Raw genomic sequence first — 19,026 nt, 5'->3', positions numbered from 1 at the left:
TTGAGACCCCTGGTCTAACAGGATATGTAGTCTTCAGAAAGAGATTGTATGCTTAAAGCCTGAGACAGAGGTTATGTCTCATTCCGCCCACTTTCGTCAGTGCACTGAGAATGTGCACTGACCACTTACTGCCGTAGTGCCCACTTTCGATGATTAATACTGTCCCAAAATGAACACTTTTGTTAACACACTTACAGGAAATGACAGGCAGAATGAACGTTACAAACGTGACGTGCTAGGTAGCTAGGTAGCATTAACATGTAAGTTTATGTTAACTCTCCCAATGATTGTTGGCTTTAGTCAGTGATGGCATATAATTAATGTATTAGACGACAGTAAACGTTTTGTTTTTCTGATGTAATACCATAGAGTTAACGTGCTCATCCCAGTGGCTGGCTGGCTTAACGTGCTCGGTATCTAGGTAGCATTAACCTGTAACTTTTAGGCTAATTAACTCGCCAAATAATTATGTTGGCTTCAGTCAGTGAGGGACATGTAAGTGATGCATTAGACAACAGTACAATGTCTCGTTTTATCACCATTGCTTACATTTAAATATGACAGCGGAGACAACCGGAGCTGCAACTACACAGGCTCGGCTGAATTGTCCGCCATTGTTTACAAATTTGAAAAACCTCCAAGACGTCCCTGGTCCCTCCCCTTCCGCTTTTTTTTCAAGATGGTGTCCGTATAGTGGGAGTAGGGCAAGGAGGCAGGCATATTCCCGGAAGTAGAGACACAAATTGAGCTGGTGATCAACACTCTGCTAACTCCCATGGACGGCCATAGATTGCAGATTTTGTTTGCGATCCCATAACTTCATGTAACATATGCCCTGTGTCACCCTTATAGCCTCTGTGCATTCTATATAGGGTATCGAAGGCAAAACTAATTCACTTCTTCCCCGTATATAACGTTGGTTTCCCGTTAAGAAGTATAGTTAGCATGTCGGTTGGAGGGAAGCTAACGTTCGACAGGAGATTCCCCGTAATGTTTGGATAAGAAGCTCAGTCCAGCCTGCACGAAAACCATGACGGAAAGTCATTCGCAAGATCAGTGAAAAAGCGTGTAGCCTACGGTAGCCTACTGTTTGATAGGGTAAAGCATTACCTAGAGGCAAGTAAACATAATAATAATATTAAAAACGAACGTTAATAATGGATTGACGGTTGTTCGGAAAATCCCATCTATCAGACGAGTTACAGCAATGTACAGGATGGCTAACGTCACGAAATGAGAGCGAGTCTGCGCAGTACGATGGAAAGTAAACAGATTTTTGTTTCAGCCCCCTCCCATTGAGAACAACGGAGTCTGTTTATTCATTTCTTTTAGGTCTATGGAGTAGGGTCCATCGTTCCACACTGAGCTTTTTGACCATTTTTAGGGGGTCATCCGGGTACCTACAGTGCACTTTTTGTGTTATCTACACTACCTACCTAAAACTAAGTGTTCGAAGGGTAGAAGTAGGCGGACTGAGACATAGCCAGAGACAGCTGCCTGGCCACCTGGCATAAGATTCTAATTACCCTATTATGATGTCATAATCGCAATGTTAAGTCTATGGGGGAAATTTTAATAGTTTTAATTTAATAGTTCAAATAGTATAAAAGTTACAAAGTTGAAAAATACATAGCTGAAGTCACCTAAACAAGACCTACGCAGCGCAGTTTGAATGAAGTTTCTACGTTTAACGGTTGTAGCTGAATTAGACGCAAAAAAACGTTAGAAGAAAAATAAAAATAAGATATCGGATAACAGTAGAATAAGAAAAGGGATAACAGTAGAGAGCATTTTCATGCACTCTAATAAATCGGATAACAGTAAAGTTCATTTTCATGCACTCTAACTATAATAAGAAGATATCGGATAACACTCTAATAAGAATACTTTGGAAGAACAGTACAGTGCATTTTCATGCACTGTAATAATACTAAAGATATTAATGGCTTACATGCACACATGGGGCCTCTGCCAGGCACAACCAAACTGGCACAGATTTGTTCGGGTCAGGGTCGTAGTGGGTTAAAAATTAGCAGCTGTGTCTGAAAAGGCAGCGAAGGCATCTTTGGCCATATGATGGGCTCTTAAACATGGATGCAGTGTTGTAATGTTAAGACAGTACAGAGTTTACTTTAGGGAGGACTGTTTTCCCAATCACTAACTCATTGGATGGTTAGTCAAGGCCATGTCATCAGATGCATCATGAGAATGACACTTTCAACAGTATCAAATTATTTTAATTAAAGAGCAAATCCATACAGATTATAAATCCCATGCCTGTTAGTTGGAGAGACACATGTCTATTGACCCATGTTTCCACAAGCCAATGGTCTACAGCCCAAACCTACACCCAACAATCGCTCCATCTACCTCCCATACACATTGCACAGAAAATAACTGAGGTGAAGTAAAAATAAGGGAACTTTAAGACTGCTGCAAATTGTACAAAAGATGTTTGCACGTGATATGATGGCTACATTTGGCATCCCTGTTAGCTCAGTGCTGGAAGGAAGTGAAGACATCTATTTGGCCCCCAACCACCAAGGCCCAACCCCCCCACTTCACTGCAGGAAGCTTCCCTCTCAGAGGCTTAAGCTCTTATCTTTGAAACAATTTCTGATTTCACAGTGAACGAAATTCAGATAGTGATGCAGAGTAATGGCTATGGCTAGCACATGCTGCAGACACCTTTCAGCTCAGTGAGTGGGGGAGGGGGAGACTATTAACCTTGACGAGGTAAAACGGGTCTACACTGTAACCAGGCATAGCCTTCCAGCAGTTAAAGGTAGGGTATGGAATTGGATTTTTTGGCCATTTTTGCAAAATCACTTGAAATCCTATTCCTAACCCATTTACAGCCACTGAGTTGGAAGCACTGAAATGGAAATTAAACACGTCAATCATCTGCGGAATGGGCAGGGCTCGAAAAACTCCAGCCAATAGTATTCTAAACCCTATACCATCATTTCACAGCTCATTCGTCAATTTAACGGTCTTACTCCTCCCCCTCCCCCCTGCGCGCGCGACCCTTTTGTGCACATACTCAAAGCTGGTGACCGCGAGCCAGTGCTGAAACGAAACCAACTAGGCCTGCTGCACGCTGCACGTCCCCTATGTTCCCCTCTTGTGTCACTTTCCATACAAACCAAGACAGCGGATACCTACGGAAACTCAATCACCCACGCAATAAATGCTATGTAGCAAAAATTACATTTTACCGTCACGGCGTGACTCGAAGAGTGTTGTAAACATGAAACCGAAACTTAACCGCTGGAGCTACAGTGGAATAGGCGAACCAACGGGCCAGCACTAAACTCGGATATTTCAGGAGATAAACGCCCCGGTAAGAACCAAACCAGATTCTGTTCAAATATACACACATATGGCTACTGAAAAATGTAAATTATTTATCAAATGTTATTTTGGTGTATTAAAATGCACCGTTGTTTTAGAATTTCCGAACGAAAGGGCTGGTAGCCTAATTGGTGCTTTTACTATAATGTAAGCTATACAATTATCTACCTTGTTTGATTTGTGGACCTAATACCTACAACCCTTTGGAGGTGAATAAAGAATGTAATTGGGGAAGGTGATGTGAGCGATTGTATGGAGACTAGAGCTCATAGTGCTGTAGACGCCAGGCTGGCATTTCATTTAGCCTGGCACGCTCTCGCGCATCTGAATTCTCGCTCGTGCATGTAGGGAGGGACTTGAGGTTGTCTATGTTCAAAATCTGCTGGCCGTTTTGCGAATTCCGTACCCAACCTTTAAAGGGCCAATATAGAAGACCTGCTGATTAAGCTAGCAGTTATTTGCACAATCCCCTCCCCCTTTCCTGCTTTCTCGCTATGCCAATACTATCCTTTCTGAATGCCATCCCACTGAGACACTTTTTAATTTGTCTTTTCAAGATGCTGGCTGAAAAACTTTGATGGGGGATTTCTATTATACAAAGTGTACAGTGACACTGGTCTCTAAAGGCCCTTGTGTAAAAATAAGATGCCATGTCTTCAGTGCATGTAATGGGGTAAGGGTAGAATGTAGCTGTAGAGATCCAAGTATATTGCCATTAAGTTGTAACTATGACTGCTTAGGTTATTTACACCACTCCAGAGTGGCATAAGTACTCTGACTTTACCACATATGGGACTTCACACACAGAAGAAGCTTCTATTTGCACATATCAGAATAATAATTATTCAAATGATCTGTTTAATCGGGACTTTTCTTTCAAATGGCATCTACTTTCAACCTGTAATTTGCATAGTGAATGTAATTTGGGACATGTTGGTTGGCTTATGGTGAACCATGATGTAATATGTGAGTAACACACACCTTTGTCCGGGTGATTTAGAACCATGATCCGCCTGTGAGCTTCTCGCACCTTTGCTTTAGTGGAAGTTGGACTGTGGAACAGAGTAGGCAAAATGTGAGACAGGAGCACACTTCCACCTAGTGGTGAAAACATATAATCATTAGAAGGATTATTTTTCAAAATTTCACAGCAAATTAACTAATTATTCATTACAGTTTCTCTCAAATGCTAAAACACATTTCACAAACGTTTCCTCCATGTTCCCCAATGTCTAAACACAATACCCTTTTCTAAAGCTACATAAGCACAACCACACCTTCTCACTTCAAAACTCAAACTTTCACACCAAAAGAGCAGCTCAAAGCTTTCAAAAATGTAAACACTATACACATCATTACACACTACAGCAAAACAACTGAAAACACAATGCTCAATTTGTGAGAAGGTTCTTTGTTTCATACCTGCCAATGCATATTTAAAAAAAAAAAAAAAAAACTTTAGAGTAACGGATCTTCTTAGATCTCTGCAGAGGATTAGGCATTTGAAGAGTTCTTTTCCAAAACGCTATATCCACCATTTTACTAATGAATTTTCATACAGTAAATATATTTTTTACATTTTGTTTTTCAAGTTATTTCAGTGAAACTGTATTGGGTTATGTTTAGTTACAGTAATTTATCTTTACTCAATAAAAACAAAACAACTTCATTTTTATTGATATTACCTGAAACACACAATTACTGTAAATACAGTAACATGATTTGTGACAGTACAGTAATGTTTTCAAAAATGGATTTATAGCGTTTTGGAAAAGAGCTCTTCATTTAGAGTTGTGAGTTTCATTTGAAGAGTACAGAAAATTCTGCATGTACTCTACTGTAACACAACTCAATGCAAAAAAAAAAAAAAAACAGAATCTATTGCACACAACAGTACTCTTGAAAACATGATCAGGGTGTGAAGTTCTCTTACAGTTTTTCTCAAATGCTAAAACACATTTCACAAACGTTTCCTCCATGTTCCCCAATGTCTAAACACAATACCCTTTTCTAAAGCTACATAAGCACAACCACACCTTCTCACTTCAAAACTCAAACTTTCACATCAAAAGAGCAGCTCGAAGCTTTCAAAAATGTAAACACTATACACATCATTACACACTACAGCAAAACAATTGAAAACACAATGCTCAATTTGTGAGAAGGTTCTTTGTTTCATAACTGCCAATGCATATTTTTTTTAAAAACTTTAGAGTAACGGATCTACTTAGATCTCTGCAGAGGATTAGGCATTTGAAGAGTTCTTTTCCAAAATGCTATATCCACCATTTTACTAATGAATTTTCATAAATATATTATACAATTTTGTTTTTCAAGTAATCTCAGTGAAACTGTATTGGGTTATGTTTAGTTACAGTAATTTATCTTTACTCAATAAAAACAAAACAACTGCATTTTTATTGATATTACCTGAAACACACAATTACTGTAAATACAGTAACATGATTTGTTATAGTACAGTAATGTTTTCAAAAATGGATTTATAGCGTTTTGGAAAAGAGCTCTTCATTTAGAGTTGTGAGTTTCATATGAGTACAGAAAATTCTGCAAGTACACTACTGTAACACAACTCAATGCAAAAAACTGCACACAACATTGCTCTTGAAAACATGATCAGGGTGTGAAGTTCTTTTATTTTCTTCATTCACACACCACACACACACACCACATTCACTGTGCGCATTAGCAACAAGTGTCTTCAATTTTGAGTCGTTGTGTGTAATAAATGACGCCAGGTGTGTTCATTGTGTTCAGTTATTGCTGACTGTGGCAAGCATTTTGAGTCATATGAGCTTTCATTTGAGAATATGTTTTGCAACATATGTTTTAGCAAGGAAAAATGTGCTTAGATTTATGAGAACGGAGGATTGTGTTTTGTGAATTGTGTCTTCATGTGAAATGTGTTTATGGTATTGAAAAATTATGGCTAGATTTAGTAAATGTGTTAAGACAACTGGTCATTTGGTTTAGAGGATTGGCTTTTGTGTTTTAGCATTTGAGAAAAACTGTAATCAAAAATAACTACTGTCACAGAGTCATCCAGTGTTTTATTTTTAAAAGTGCACCCAAAAGGGAAGAATGCAAAAAAATGCTGGCCATCAATGTAAATGGTTAATAAAAAAAACTAATACTAAAGAAACAAAATACTTTACTATAGGGATGTGACGCTCGAAGCTGACGTTTCGGAACAGTGTCGAGCTTCCGAGCCGCAAGTGTTTCGGACAGTGTTTCGAAACCTGGCTCAAAAATGCCCGTGTCAAGTGACCACAGGCTTCGTGGTGTTTCACTCTGGTTTCTAGCGCGCAAGCTACCTGAGTAAACAGCTGGTTAAACTAAAACACAAAGCCCCAAAATGCTTAAAAGCCAATCGAACACTGAATAGAGGTATGCTTTGAAATATAAACAAAATCCCCAGGTGTTGCAATTAGCAGAGAATGGCAAAATGTGCTAAGTGAAAACATATATTATACGACTGAATGAATTCAGTCAATAAGCTATAAATCGTGCCTGACGGGAATTGAACCCGGGACGACAGATAGGCGAGAGAGTTAGCCCTGCACCACCACTTGGTTAAATTTAGGAAGGACAATATCCTATTGGTCACACATGGGATTTGTTTAATTATCGTGTTGGTGAAACGCAAAACATTCATAGCGCCACTAGATGCCACAGTGGAAGTTAAACAAATATATGGGGAGTTGTTAATAAAATGGCAATGGCGAAATTTCAAAACAACACAATATAGGGTAGCCTGTCTATGGGGAATCGAACTCCGGTCGCCAGCATGGATGGCACGCAACTACGCCGTGAGCCACGTTACTAGTATTGTTACCAAAAGTAAAATGATGGCTGTTTATATTCTATGTCTGAAACAGTGGAGCTTCAGCGTCAAAATGTGATGTTAGTAAAACTGGCCACTAGATGTCAGCATGGAGATGCACGTTTCAGATTGTTTCGAAACCTCGACACAATTCTGGCGCAATTGCTTCGAACGCTTCGTTGTTTCACAAAGCCTCGTTCTGCCCATCCCTACTTTACTAAACTAAGAAAAGCAAACAAAAGGAATTCAATAGTTTAAAGCAAAAGGTTTTTTCTTGTAACAACTATAGCCACAGTCTGTCACACAAAGTTACCTGAGCTGGTGCTCTGCTCACTCTCCCCAGAATAATCACAGCACCTCTTTTGAACTCTCAACCCCTCCCACAGGTTGCACCAATTCACAACATGAATCAATTAGGTTCCATGGACTACCAGTTATAAATAACACAAGGACAGTATTACTGACAATCAATACTCTTCATTAGCATATAATTCACCACCACTTATACACCAGAAACACGTACATTTCATTATTCACCAAAGCACCCCTCTACCCATAGATTTGCCCGTTCCCACGCTGCACTGCGCAGGCCAGACCACACTGAAATAGCCCACATTTACAACCGCTCTGGTTGGCCTGTCATGGCGGCACGCGCAGCCTTCAAACCTTCCAAACAAACGCTGAAAGGAATTACATGCACTGGGAATTACACACAATGGCTACGACAAAACTAAACTGTGAGAAGGAGAGACAAAAACAGACAAGACATAAGACAGACACACGTAGAGCGCTCCAAAAAGTAAGTGTATGTTTATGTAAGTGGCTATGTAACGTAACCGGGAGAAAGACGCGAGTCTCAGGTGCATGTTTGTTTATGTATGTGCGTGTTCCATGTGTCGGCTAATGACACAAGGTACACGGTGTTTATGTTTATGTGTGTTATCATATATTGTTACAGTAGTGGAGTCTGAGCTGGATCCGCTCCAGTTTGCATATCGGGCGAGGAGAGGGGTGGACGACGCAAAAGTGTTTATCATAGACTCCATACACAAGCATCTTGAAGCCCCGAACACAACAGCAGGTTGCCGTTTGCTGATTTTTCCTCTGCATTTAACACCCTGCAGCCACATATTCTAGCTGAAAGACTCACCACCCGCTTTCATCTTGATAACAGTCTCATTCTTTGGATCCTGAATTTTCTAACTAACAGGCCACAGAGAGTGCTGGTTAACAACATTTTTTCCGATCCCATCTACACTTCAACTGGTTCACCACAGGGCTGCGTTCTCTCTCCTCTTCTGTTCATTCTCTACACTGATGAATGCCGATCTACCCACCACAACTGCCATCTTGTTAAGTTTGCCGACGACACGGTCCTCCTGTCCCTTCTGTCTGGCTCCTCCCATCACCACAGGTCGTCTTTAAGTGACTTTGTGGATTGGTGTGACAGATCATGTCATGTCTCTCCACCCTCTGTGAGCAAACAGACCTTGAGGAAAGCCAGCAGGATCCTTCAGGACCCATCTCACCCCCTCTTCTCCACATTTGAGTGGCTCCCCTCTGGGCGTCGTCTCCGATGCCCGGGCTGCAGGACTCAGAGAAGGAGGGCAACCTTTGTGCCCAGGGCTGTCCTCCTGCTCAATTCGCAGCCATCGCTGGCCCAAGAACTGTGTGGAGCCGCCCCCAATCCCAGCCCCACCCAATGCCCCCAGCCCATCCCCATCCAGTCACTTCAACCCAGCCCCACCCAACCACCCATCACCCTCCACCCACCACTCACCTCCTAAGTATGAACTGTGTGGAGGGTTGGACTGGACTTGATTGGCCTGAAGGACATGAATGCACTGCACTTTAAAGTTGCATTATTTATTATTTATTTATTTATCTCACGATTGTGTGTGTGTGTGTGTGTGTGTGTGTGTGTGTGTGTGTGTGTGCGTGTGAGTGTTTGCTGTTTATTGTGATCTTACCTGGACTGCTCAGCGTTCTGTTTAATTGCCCCTTGGGGATGAATAAAGTGTTTTGAATTAAATTGAATTGAATTGAATTGAATTGAATGTACCGGCTAATAAGGTTGGGTGTGCACCCCCGCGGCAAAAGCAGTAGTTCGGGCAACTATGTTACGTGAGCTAGACAGAGCCCACAACTACTGTTAAAGAATAATTGTGTGCTAGAAATTAGGGTGTCCTGGGAATTGTGAACCAAACATCTGAATTTAGGTTTATAAGTAAATCAGACTGTTGAGCTTCACATACACAATTAAGTATTGCCCTTCACAAAAAAACAATTGCATATGAAAGAATTCTCAGAAATACAAATGCACATTATTCTCAGTAACTGGGTATATCGTAAACTTTGTAATAATGTTGAATGATCACTACTAAAGTGTTTACTGTAAACTGCCCTTTCAAAATCTTTAAGTGTGTTTCCCAAAGAACCTCATACCTGGCCTCAATTGATAATAAATCACAATTTGAGCTCTTTAATTAAAGGAATTTTTCCACATAGATCTGTGTCTCTCAAGGTCACCGAGTACTGTCGATACGAAAAGCAGCCAGGCAGTTCCTCTGGGGACATGAACATAGAGGTTCACAGACATCTCTAAGGTGTAGCACTGTAGCCCCCCACCCCTGACTCTGAACCAGCACCAGAGCTGCGTTGGTGGAAATGGGGTACTAGACGGTTTGTCAGATTCATGTGAAATTTGGAAAACATGATGCCAAGGTGCCGCTGATGTCAATAATTCCTTCGCAATTTAACATGTTGTAATATGTTATGATTTTAATATCTCACCACAAAAACAGAAATTGTTCATAAAGTCAGAGTGCATTGAATGAATGGTCTGAAACTTTTCAGGTTAAGAGATATTATGATTATATGATTATGACACTCACTAGGACCAAAAAATATGAACATATTTCCCCCATCCTAGCATCTCTACATTGGCTACCTGTTAAAAGTCACATTGACTTCAAAATTCTACTTCTAACATAAAAAGCCATAAATGGCAGGGCACCCGAATATATTAAAGATCTTCTAGTCCCATATAATCCACCTATGCCCTTACGATCACAAAATACTGGACTTCTTGTAACTCTAAGAATTTCAAAAACTACAGTAGGAGGCAGAGCTTTTTGTTGCCGCGCACCTCTCCTCTGGAATAATTTTCCTCCCTCAATTTGATTAGCAGACACCCTCCCTATTTTTAAGTCAAGACTTAAAACATATCTCTTTAGTGCTTCCTATAGTTAGGTATGGTGCAGTGTGGAACTTCAACCACTTCAGGGTCTTATTGGAACGGACCACCTCTGCTGTGGGCTTGTTTGACTGGTGCCCCAGTCATGCGTCCCATGGTGGCTACTGACCACACCTGTGCTGGTGCTGACTACCCTCCACCATGCCTTAGTTATGCTGCTTTAGCATAGCGCTGTCATGGACTTCTCATGTGTCATGCCGTACAACTTCAACTTCTTCTCCCCTCTCCCTCTGTCTCTCTCAACTCTCCCTCCTTCCCTCTCTCACTGTCCTGTCTTTCAACTCCCTCTCCCCCTCTGCCTTTTCCCTCTATAGTATAATAATGTATATCCCCATTGATATACTTATTAATACCAACCATCATGACTTATAGTAATACTAACCCACTTTATTTCTCTTCCCTTTCCCCTATACCTCACTTGCGAGGTGAACCACTACCAGTCATCAGCCATCTTTGTGCCTGGCCCTCATCACACCTGAAGTCCCATCCCCCTGAGTGCCAATGCTATCGTCATCCCTATGACTGCCCTACCATCGCCTGCTGTGGTTCCCTGCCCGGATCCCTGGCCCACGCATCCTAACGACCCATTACTTTCCGAAATTACTAATGGGTTACTAATGGACTGTTTATTCCCTATACTGGACTGTTTGAACCTTCTGATACTACAAATCTACTGTAACTGACCCTAGGCAGATGGTTTGGGCCCTTGAGTCGTGGATCTGTCTGAGGTTTCTTCCTATATGTATCTCCAATTCTAGGGAGTTTTTCCTTGCCCCTGTTACTTATAGGCTCTCTTTGAATGTTTAACACTCTGTAAAGCGCCATGAGACATGTGTAATGTTTTGGCGCTCTATAAGTAAAATTAAATTGAAATTGAAATTGATTATGATCAACCTCATTTAAGCAAAGCCCACCAGAGGCTTCACTTTCTCCACCAGCTCAGGAAGTTTGGTGGAGCTAGGGATGCAATGCTCCAAGTTTACAGAGCTACAGTGGAAAGTGTGCTGGCCTTCTCCATCGCTGTCTGGTATGGTAACACCACCTCTTCAGAGAGGAAGCAGTTGGAGAAGGTGGTGCGTTCCGCATCCAAAATTATAGGACATGCCACCCCATCTGTAGCCGCTATCTATGCCACTCAGGCCAGCCATAAAGCCTGGAAAGTACTAGATCACCCCTCCCACCCTCCCAGGTACCTCTTCCAACTACTGTAGTGCTCTCTGGTATGAGAGTCCAAAGTCTTAGGGGTAAAACATCCCACTTTTGTAATAGTACTTACCCTATTAGCCACTATTAGGCTCCTTATCTCCCTTAAAGGAATACGCCACCCAAAAATGAAATTAAGCTAGTCTCGGTCACCCCCAGAGTTAGAACAGTGAAAAAAACACGGTTAAAATCCGTCCGGGCATTCTCCTGCTTTGGGAGCAGCGATTTTAGCTTTAGCTTAGCACAGTTGCTGTAGATGAAGGGTGTCAGTGAGCACGTCCTCCAAAAAAGTGACCGAGAGGTCTACATTTTTTTCTAAATATATCTTGGGAGCCGTGTGTTCAAAACGAGTACAATCATAATGCAAAATCGAACGAGACTATTACCTGGGCAGATCTTTACTTGGAACTATATTCGCAAAGTTCTCACGTAGCAGTCTTGTAAACTCCCAACTTCTAGATTCGACTGGAACTTCACGGGATTGATTCAAGTGGTGCTACGTGAGAACTTTGCGCCTAGCTAGCGGTGCTTCGTCGGCGATGAGGCTGAATATAGTTCCAAGTAAAGATCTGCCCAGGTAATAGTCTCGTTCGATTTTGCATTATGATTGTACTCGTTTTGAACACACGGCTCCCAAGATATATTTAGAAAAAAATGTAGACGTCTCAGTCACTTTTTTGGAGGACGTGCTCACTGACACCCTTCATCTACAGCAACTGTGCTAAGCTAAAGCTAAAATCGCTGCTCCCAAAGCAGGAGAATGCCCGGACGGATTTTAACCGGTTTTTTTTCACTGTTCTAACTCTGGGGGTGACCGAGACTAGCTTAATTTCATTTTTGGGTGGCGTATTCTTTTAACAATGGAATGCTCTTGTCTGATTGACTGATGGGTGGCCATTAACTTCGTATAACAGGCTACCTTTGAAGTAGTTCGAATTGTTGGCCATATCGTACTAGTAGAATCGGTATTATGACGCTGTTTGAGAAGTTGATTTGTTGAATTATTATCAAATACGTCGGCAGCACACAGAGCAAGGCAAGAATGTTGGCAACGTATTGCAGATTGCGTAAGCAAAGTTTTATATCCATATGTTCCTCAAATATGTGTTATGGGGGATTAACATCTTGCAGAATGTCTGAAATGTGTTGAAATAATTAAATTGCCTACTTTGGGTTCATAAAAAGGCCTACAGATGCAACACAATTCAAGCCATATAGATCAATAAGGATAATTTAATGTTTAGCCCCCATTGACTGATTTAATGCCTAATCCTGTGAACATTTCAGATGCAACAGCAGTGCCAAACGCACCTGACAGCAGGTGAAAATGAAACACAAAAACATTATTCAGAATGGTAGGTTTATATAGGCCTAGTTATGCATTAATATTGCTTAATTATGAAATGTTGTATGCTTACAGCCTCCACTTGGCCTCTCTTTTACAGCTAACAAGAAAAAGGTGTCTTTGAACACTAATGGAGGAGGAAAGGCACCTGAGCAAAGGAATGCCATTTGGCACAGTTTTTTCTGATTTTAATCGGTTTTTTTTCACTGTTCTAACTCTGGGGGTGACCGAGACTGGCTTAATTTCATTTTTGGGTGGTGTATTCCTTTAACCATCATCTAAATCTCAAGAGACAATACCTCACTGTGCATTCACACCGAAACCGTCAAAAGAGTCAAAATCGCTGGTGAAGCTCATAGCCCGACACTCAACTCAGTTCAGCGCTGAAAGCTTCAAAGCCAAGACGTGAAACATTCAAACCAACCACAAGCAGCAATCCTGCGAGTTTGACATTCTAATTGGTTGACGCCGAACCGTGTCACAGCTAATTACCATAAAGGTAACTGAGGCTCAACTTTACTTTGACGCCCGTGAAGCTCATGAAGCCACGCTCACGCCCGGAACGCTTTTGAAGCCGGTAACGCCGACTCTCCATAGGAAATGAATGATTTCCGGCGCTCTAGAAGCTTTTTAAGCTTTTGGTGTGAACGCACTGTCAGTCTTCCTCTGCTGCAATCAGAAATAGGGGGCTGTTGAAAACTACAGACTTTTTTGGAGATTGTTGTCACTGTTGCTATGTCAGTGTTGCTGTGATTTCAATAAAATGTAGTTATTTTGCAGCAGCTTTTAATATTACTTGCATATCACAATAACGCCGCATAACTTAACATAGGCAATCTTCCACACGATTGAGCTACCTCTAAATATATATATTTTTTGTCAAACTTTTTGCACATTTCTAATTCTGAAGTTAAAAGGAACAGTTTAAGTTAAGACACTAACATTTTGCAAAAAAAAGGACTAGATAAGGACCACCCTAATACATATATATGTAAGGGATAATGGACAACACGCCGTTCGGTTATACAAAAGTAGAAAACTAGAAAAGTGCATTAACTTTGTATAACCGAACGGCATGAAGTCCATTATCCCACTGTTGCCACTTGCGTTGTGTTCATTTCCGGTGATAATTTAAATGTTTTAATCGCTAGAACGGTCTTGTTTATAAAACTACTTTTCCCAGACACATTTCGACTAATTTCCCAAACTGTGGTTACTAGTTCTAAATGGATGGTTGCTAGTTAGTTCTATCTCTCCCGTCGTCAAGCGGGCATATCTCAGGATTCTGATGAACGTTAACTTTGAAAGATCGCTATTTTTCTTAACCTACTGCCGCCCAACTAGCTAAAAGTCACCTTCGTCATATACTAAATGTTACTATGTTCTGAACGTCTGTATTTTACGGCTTGGATGCAACGTGACAGTGCATTTAAACTTCACAACGAGTTTGGCGAATTAATATTCAAGTGTGATGCGGCCAACAAATTGGAACTACTTCATAGGTGTGCAAATAACCTACGGTTAATGCACACCCTTACAGAACGCAGGACAATGGGGAATTCAACCAAGCAGTGGAATAAATAGAAAAAATAATTGTGTCTGCTAAATATAATGTAATGTAATTGTTTTGCAAACCAACACTTATGTGGGTCCAATAGGTGAAGAGAAGGTGAACTTGAGGTAGGACATGATGGCCTATTCCAATCACATATCAATTACTCCTAATACCTGCATGTTGCTGTGAAAAGATTTGCGATTTATATAATCGCAAGTCTTACAATTGTCTTTATTCTAGTAGCCTAGAATAGACCTACAGTATTTTTATGTTATTAATTACCCGCGATTGCATAAAACCCTTCCTTAATTTGCAGAGTGGTTAAATGGCCAGGGAAAACGACAAATGCATCCAATAGTTTAGATAGAGCAAGTACCACTTTGCAAATCATACGACCTACAGTATTCTTGCTCAGATATTCAGCATCACAGATAGAATACATAAATTATCCACTGGCAAAACATCTTAACGAAAGTCACATTATCTGCTCTATCGTAAGGGCATTGCTACAGCGGGTGACATTAGAGACGTCTGCCTTAATCAACTGACAGAGATAACAAATTCCCTCTGCTGAGAATCTATATCTTTCATAGAGAATACTGTCCGGGTATGTCAGCGGATTCTGGCTGTTTCTAAAACCCTCGCCCTGCGAAGTGAGAGCCCCTCACAATTTGCGCTCCAATGTCATGCACAAGATGCTTCATGGGGATTTGAAATAGCACAAGTTTAACTTGACAGCTTTTTACTGGTGGTTGTCTAAGTGATTGTCAATAGTTGTATTCACATTGTCTATGTGAATAGAACTCTTTCATGTACTGTATGCATGTATTGCCTTTTTAAAGTAGTCCCTACGCCTCCCGACCATGTCAACAGGATGACACGTCCAAAGACATGAAGCATTCTGGACTTTTGCTCTGGGGGCGCTGCTTCCGGGGGGCCTGGGCGGCGGGGCGGATCAGATTGTGTGTCCTGGTCGGGCCGTTGGTGTGTGTTCGTGCGGTGTTGTGGTTGGGGTGGGGCTGGCGCGGGCCCCGTTCTCTCTGCTCGCGGATGGTGGTGGGGGGTTATTTGTGGATGGGTGGCGCCGCCTGTGGGCGGACTCTGGCTGGCCATGCTCGGCCATGCTGCTTGGGCGCGCGGTTCAGAGGTGGTGTGTGGGTTCGCCTGGGGGGGGGGGCATTGGGGGGGGGCATTGTGGGTGGGTGGATGTTGCGTGCGTGGTGGGTGGGTGGATGTTTGCATGCGTGGTGGACGATGTGCGGGATTCTCTCTTCGGGTTTAACTGGGTAACCTATTCCTACGCACCTGTCCCCACAAAAGAGCTGTGTAAAAGCGTTTTGTAAACCCTCTATAGTATAATCATTTATATCACCATTGATATACTTATTAATACCAACCATCATGACTTACAGTAATACTAACACACTCTATTTCTCTTCCCTTTCCCCTATACCTCACCTGTGAGGTAAACCATTACCAGCCATCAACCATCTCTGTGCCTGTCCCTCATCACACCTGAAGTCACATCCCTCTGACTGCCCTACCATCGCCATTGCCTTCGCCATCCCTATGACTGCCCTACCATCGCCTGCTGTGGTTCCCTGCCCGAATCTTTGGCCCACGCATCCCAGCGACCCATCACTTTCCGAAATAACTAATGGATTACTAATGGACAATTTATTCCCTACACTGGACTATTTGAATTTTCATTGTCATTGTAACTTTCAAACTACAAATGACTGTACTGTAACTGACCCAAGGCAGATGGGTTGGGCCCTTGAGTCGTGGATCTGTCTGAGGTTTCTTCCTATATGTATCTCCAATTCTAGGGAGTTTTTCCTTGCCCCTGTTACTCATGGGCTCTCTTTGAATGTATAGCACTCTGTAAAGCGCCATGAGACATGTGTAATGTATTGGCGCTCTATAAGCGACATTAAATTGAATTGAAAAACTCAAATGGCACCAAAACAAATTCCAATCAACTGTGTTGCCATGGCAATAAATGATTGAACTTGAACTTGTCTATGGCAGCGCATAGAACGGTCGAGTAAAAAGTTGTGAAATTTAGGACACTGATTTGAGAAAGTCCCATGATTGTTTTCAGCCAGATTCATATCTGCACCTAGAACACTCTAGCGCCACCAATTGGACAAAGATGGACATGTGTTATGTGCATGTAAACTCTTGATTTTAAAAATGTATACTGTTGGAATCCTTGGATCAAGCAGAGGCCAATGTAACCCATGAAGTGATATTGAACATTCAAACATATTGGATTTGATCAATAGTGATGTTTTACCTAATACCAAGGATGAGGCTGGCTTCACGCTTGGTCATCTTCGGCTCAAATCCTCCTTTGTAGTATGTAGAGAATGACTAATAAGGAAAACAGAAGAATAAGAGGAACTTTGAAATATATGTCACACGCTATCCACCACATCTAAATAACAATATACCATTTTCAGCAGAATGTTGCCCAGCATGATGCAAGGAATCAGAGCAAAACACCACAGCATATCTATATATCTATATATTTTCCATATTTTTTAGGAATAACCTTTCAGATACATCTGGTTTATCTGAACCTGATGGCAGTGGTAAAAATGTTTCTGAGATGTCATTACAAAATGAATGAACTTATGATAAACTTCTACCTTAAATAATTGCATTGCAAAAATATGAGTACGGTGACAGAGAAAGAGAAAAGCCAAATACAGTGGTTAGCCAAATGCAGTGTCTCCAAGTTATAACAGTGATACTAAGGAGCAGCACTGCCTAGTGGAGAGCTGCATATCAGTGCTCGAAGTCAGGCTTGTGCAAAATTCAGAATTTTAGAATTGGCCTCCATTCAATTCATGAATTAGCCTAGAAATCTATACGCCCCTAGCGGCAGCAAATCTAATTTGGCTGCGGGGGCAGTCTAGGAACAATCCATAGAGCTAGGGAGCTGAGAAATGGAAGAATGACCGGACCAATCACATTGTGTATTTGGTTTTTAAGTGATGATGTAATAATGGGATAATACAGTACTATCTTTCCGGGTCCAACGGCTTTCAAACTCACATGTTATTCTCCATAGACAGTCAAATAAACTATCATTTTCCGCTATTCTGACTAGCCTTTAAGAAAACTGTCATCTTATACGGACTTGTTACCTCAACCTAATCAAATCTATGTTTTTCGCGGAAGCCTGGACGTTACCCATTAATATATCATCTGGCTGCATAGCTACAGTGATTACTTTGTTAAAGGAACACTTCACCGTTTTTTCATATTAAACTACGTTATTCCCTTAACTAAGACGAGTTGATACATACCCCTCACGTTTCAATGCGTGCACTCATTGGCTTTGGCGCGCAGCGCAACTTTGATAGCATTAAGCTAGCCCAATGCATTCATTAGGATCCAAACAGAGATGAAGTTAGAAGCGACCAAACACCTCCATGTTTTCCCTATTAAAATACAGTTACACGAGTAGTCATACGACCAAGTATGGTGAGACAAAATAAAACGTGGTGCATTTGTAAGCAGGTAAGAGGGATAACTATATTGTGTGGCGCAGTAACATCCTCACTATTGCACTTTCAGTTTCACTTTGGAGTGAGGATATTACTGCGCAGAGTCTAAGTGCTCCCAATGTTATTCCGCCACACAATATAGTTATCCCTTTTGCCTGCTTAGAAATTCACCACATTTTATTTTGGCCAACAATGGGAACTTAGTTAAATGCCTTCAATATGCTATGCATTTAGGTCAGCTCTATTGCTTCTAGTGGTCATACTTTATTTTTTAGGATCAGTCTAATTGTTTTGAGTTTGTTTGTAACATGGTGATAACGAACTACAGTAGCTACAGTAGCATTTGACGTCACCAGTTTCAGCAAAATTCATCCATTATTTTTTTAGTTATCTTGCTAACAAACAGACAGACAGACAGACAAACAAACAAACAGACAAACAAACAAACGCTGGTCCCCGATAAACACATAACCTCCTTGGTGGAGGTAATCAATGGATTGTGATGGGACGTATACAATACAATAGCAGCTATTTACAGAATCATAGAGGTAATATCAAATGTTTGTATTTCAAATGATTTATGATCTGTGTAATTAGTTAAAATACATAGTAAGTTGACTATTACACAATTGTCATGTTGACATATTTATCCTTAGTGTCATTACACTGTAGGTCAAATTGAAAAAAAAAAAAAAAAAAAATCATATTCACTTCACTCTGATTTTCTTGTTGCTGAGGACTTCTAGATTATAACCATATGCGTCACTTTTGCATGGATGTTTTCAGTTAGACAAAAAACTTAAAAATCTAAAGTTGTAGCAAACTGCCACAGAGTGTCTAAAGGCCTCAGACCTGGAAGTGTTAAGAAAGAGTAATAGGCTTCAGTCATGGTTTTCGGCTGCCTGTAGTCTAAAATTATGCCTATTACGTGGAAGCAATGCTTGTTTTCTATGT

The 19,026-nt window shown here is 41.2% G+C and overlaps 1 protein-coding gene across 1 annotated transcript in view; it reads right to left on the bottom strand.

Annotated features, from left to right (window-relative positions):
* The window catches only part of dnajc15 (DnaJ (Hsp40) homolog, subfamily C, member 15), a 32,201-nt gene that overhangs the window by 2,002 nt on the left and 11,173 nt on the right, over positions 1-19,026 (bottom strand). Inside the window, exons 4-5 of the mRNA XM_062533735.1 lie at positions 16,854-16,930; positions 4,336-4,406 (exon numbers count right to left, since the gene is read on the bottom strand). Of these exons, the coding sequence (XP_062389719.1) occupies positions 4,336-4,406; positions 16,854-16,930 (148 nt within the window). The remainder of the gene's footprint in view (positions 1-4,335; positions 4,407-16,853; positions 16,931-19,026) is intronic.

This window comes from Sardina pilchardus, chromosome 4 (assembly GCF_963854185.1).
Source record: "Sardina pilchardus chromosome 4, fSarPil1.1, whole genome shotgun sequence".
Taxonomy (NCBI): Eukaryota; Metazoa; Chordata; class Actinopteri; order Clupeiformes; family Clupeidae; genus Sardina; species Sardina pilchardus.
This window is presented reverse-complemented; position numbering and strand designations above follow the sequence as displayed.